Source organism: Phaethon lepturus, unplaced genomic scaffold (genome assembly GCF_000687285.1).
Source record: "Phaethon lepturus isolate BGI_N335 unplaced genomic scaffold, ASM68728v1 scaffold7354, whole genome shotgun sequence".
In the NCBI taxonomy this organism is placed as follows: Eukaryota; Metazoa; Chordata; class Aves; order Phaethontiformes; family Phaethontidae; genus Phaethon; species Phaethon lepturus.
In genome coordinates this window covers 114,026-118,095 of record NW_010536980.1, presented here as the reverse complement: position 1 = coordinate 118,095, position 4,070 = coordinate 114,026, and the positions used below count along the sequence as shown (strand labels likewise).

The 4,070-nt window shown below is 44.7% G+C and overlaps 1 protein-coding gene across 1 annotated transcript in view; it reads left to right on the top strand.

The window, feature by feature from the left end:
* Window positions 1-258: 258 nt before the first annotated feature.
* SEMA5A (sema domain, seven thrombospondin repeats (type 1 and type 1-like), transmembrane domain (TM) and short cytoplasmic domain, (semaphorin) 5A) overlaps window positions 259-4,070 on the top strand; it is a gene marked incomplete at its 5' end in the record, with an annotated part of 108,258 nt that continues 104,446 nt past the window's right edge. Inside the window, one exon of the mRNA XM_010286335.1 lies at window positions 259-466. Coding sequence (XP_010284637.1) covers window positions 259-466 — 208 coding nt within the window. The remainder of the gene's footprint in view (window positions 467-4,070) is intronic.

The following is a 4,070-nucleotide window of genomic DNA, read 5'->3' as shown; positions in this document are numbered from 1 at the left end:
ACTGCTATGAAGTCTGTTCTGCACTAATAAAATTATTTTTTTACTGTATTACATCACATAGAAAACTTTAATGGCTGTTTTCAAGTTCTTTTCACTGTACTATAAGCAATTTAGGAAACTCCAGTCAAAGTGCTCCCACATTCTGAGACTTCATTGAAAGCATCTGGCGTAGGACGAAGATTTGTTCACTGATTGACACCAAGTAGATAAAATTGCTAGTATGATTTTTAGTAACTCATTTTCCTCTTGCCTTTGCAGACTATGGCACTATTAAGAAAGTACTTGCCCCAATGAACCAGTCTTCAAGCAGCTGCCTGCTTGAGGAAATTGAACTCCTGCCGAAAAGTCAACGAGAGCCCATCAGGAGCCTTCAGATCCTGCACAGCCAGAGTGTCCTTTTTGTGGGCCTTCAGGAACATGTGATTAAGGTCCCGCTGAAGAGATGTCCCTTTTACAAAACATACAGGTATGAAGAATCAGCTAGTTTGATTGGTAAAACGCTGGCACAGGTTGCCCAGAGAGGTAGTAGATGCCCCATCCCTGGAAACATTCCAGGTCAGGTCAGGTTGGACAGGGCTCTGAGCAACCTGGTCTAGTTGAAGGTGTCCCTGCTCACTGCAGGGAGGTTGGACTAGATGACCTTTAAAGATCTCTTCCAACTCAAAGATTCTATTATTCTATGATTCTATGATTTGACTGGAGAAAAATGCTTTGCAGGGGGGCAGAGCAGGAAAAATGGAAAGGAAAAATTACTGCACCTAGGAATCCACATTAATTGGATGCTAAGGCAGATGGAGGACAGGGAGGTGATATGAGATGGACAGCGTGGCTTCACCAAGGGCAAATCCTGCCTCACCAACCTGGTGGATTTCTATGATGGAGTGACCACATCAGTGGACAAGGGAAGAGCTATGTATGTCATCTATCTGGACTGCTGTAAGGTCTTTGACACGATCCCCCACAACGTCCTTCTCTCTACATTAGAGTGAGAAGGATTTGATGGGTGGACTACTTGGTTGATGAGGAATTGGTTGGATGGTCCAACCAGAGGGTAGTGGTCAGTGGCTCAATGTCCAGATGGAGATTGGTGATGAGTGGTGTCCCTCAGGGGTGCATATTGGGACCAGTACTCTTTAATATCTTCATCAGTGACATAGACAATAGGATTGAGTGCACCCTCAGCAAGTTTGCAGATGACACCAAGCTGAATGGTGTGGCTGACACGCCTGAGGGACGGGATGCCATCCAGAGGGAGCTGGAGAAGCTCGAGGAATGGGCCCTTTTGAGGGTCAACAAGGCCAAGTACAGTGTCTCGCACCTGGGTTGGGGCAACGCCCGGTATCAGTCCAGGCTGGGGGAATGAAGATTGAGAGCACCCTGCCGAGAAGGACTTGGGGGCACTGCTGGACGAAAACCTGGATGTGTGCAGGCAATGTGTGCTCATAGCCCAGAAGGCCAACTGTAACCAAAGCACGGCCAGCAGGTCAAGGGAAGTGATTCTGCCCCTCTGCTCCACTCTGGGGAGACCCCACCTGGAGTACTGGGTCCAGCTCTGGAGCCCTCAGCACAGGAAAGACATGGACCTGTTGGAGAGGGTCCAGAGGAGGGCCACCAAAGTGATCAGAGGGATGGAACACCTCTCCCATGAGGACATGCTGAGAGAGTTGGGGTTGTCCAGCCTGGAGAAGAGAAGGCTCCGGGGAGACCTTCTTGCAGCCTTCCAGTACTTCAAGGGAGCCTATAGGAAAGATGGGGACAGACTTTTTAGCAGGGTGCCTTGTGATAGGACAAAGGGTAATGATTTTAAACTATATGAGGGCAGATTTAGACTAGATAGAAGGAAGAAATTTTTTCCACTGAGGGTGGTGAAACACTGGCACAGGTTGCCCAGGGAGGTGGTAGATGCCCCATCCCTGGAAACATTCCAGGTCAGGTTGGATGGGGCTCTGAGCAACGTGGTCTAGTTGAAGATGTCCCTACTTGCAGGGAGGTTGGACTAGATGACCTTTAAATGTCCCTTCCAACCCAAACTATTCTAGGATTCTAGGATTCTAGGATTAATTACCTCTCTGAGCAATGACTTTCTATGTACACTGTTTATGAGGAGTGTCTCTGACTTCTTGTACTAACTTGTTAGGACATGATGAGACTGTCAAGGAATTATATTGATGTTTAAGTGTCATTATACAGACTCTGAATTGTGAAATGAAACAGTAAGAAATGGTTTACATAGGAAACAAGTATCTGATAATGTGCAATATAGCTGCTGGTTTAATATATTTAAAGCTTGAGACGTGAACAAGTTTATGTTGGGGCTTTTTCAAGCTGTATTATAGTTGAGTAAACAATATCTCTGTGGGTTTAGAAAGAAAACTGGTTTAGTGGAAACTGGGAGTTAAAACTAGTTGTACAAATGGCTGAAGGTAGTGCTGCATTAGTAAACCATAATAAATGTAAATATTCTACTAGTGGAAGTGGTACGCAGCTAACAGTTGTTCCATCAAACAAGGAAAATAAGTTACAAATTTTCACTTGGTTTTAGACTGTATTATTGTAGTTAAGGAATTTAAAGTTCAGCATACGACTTTTTCTATACGTTATGTGAAATTACTTCTGGATTGCGAAACATATGCTACTAGGGATTGTTAATTTAAGCTGATTAGTTATATCTTCCCTTTGATATAAGTGTGGTTCCAGTAATTCAGTACAATTGTTCTGTTTTATGTGAGATAGACTCTGAACCAGTGTGATGAGCTTTTTGAGAGCTGTGACAGATGAATTTGGTTGTTTTTTAGCTTATTTTGCTTTCAGCTTGTTTAATATACATTCCTTCGGAAAACTGGGCTATTAAAGGAGGGAGAAAGGCTGCCAGTTGCCTTTCTTTGATGCTACACTCAGGATCACGGAGACGTTATTTGTGCAGCAGACAGAGAGGTTATACCTCCCGTGAAAGGCAGTGACCGTTTTCAGGTGGAGACGTTTCTGGCCGTCCGAGGGAACACGCATGCAGGCACAGCAGGGAGGTGACCGCAGGACGCCGATGTACAGCTGTGGCTCGGAGGCAGTGGAAGGACTTTTCCAAGGGACCTGGCGCTATGTGGGGGTTAGTGCCATACAGGAGGCCAGCAGAAGGCTACTGGGTCGAGAACAAGACTGAAGGAAAAGCTGTGCCCTGGGAAACTGGGATAGAACGGGAAGGGGGGATTCTCTTTATTACCGTTCTTTACCAGCCCTTTTTGTTTATGCTGTCTTACGTAGTGTATTTTAGTTTTTTTCTACTAAAATAGTAGTGATAGGATGCTCAAAGCCCCATTAGAATTCCTGCAAAGCTTTACTTTAAGGAAAAGCTATATATAGGTGAGTCTCTGCCTCACGTTTTCGGTTGGTTTATGAGCCAACATGGGACCAAGTTTCATCTTTCTTTGCTTTAGCAAGTTGAAACAGGATGCGTGGTGGTCCTGTAGACCTTTTTGTTTTGTATCTGCCTTTTTAAGTGAAGAACTTGTATTTTGGGAGAGGGAGGGGTGTATGTGTGTATATCTGGAGAAGGAAAAAAATATCATGACATATTCTTGTGCTTCTCTCCTACCTTGAATATCACATGATTATGCCGTTCAGTTTGTGTGAGACATTAAACATGTTTTCTTAACAGGCTAATGTCCTGTGTTTTCTGAGGGACTGTGTAAACACAGAGAGTCAATAATATGGGTCTCCCCTATTTACACCAAGTGTGCACTCTGCTTCAAACATTTCAAGGCTGGAGCCTTTTTATGTTATTAGTGAGGATTGAACTCCAAAATCCAGAGGTGAGACTTCCAGAGCAGCTGCCTAACTGGTGTCTGTGTGGAGGTCCCACAAGGGCTCTGGTGCCGGTACTTGTGCTTCTGCGGAGACAATTCCTGAGGCACATCAGTGCTACCCTATTGGCCCAAACATGCTTCTGCCTTCGCAGGCTGTGACCACTGTCTCAAATCATAGACCCCGTACATGGCTGTAGGCTAGGCATTCCTCTCTCTTTTTGAGCAGTGGGGTCTAATTGACTAGATTTTAAGAGTGTTTAAAAAAAAAAA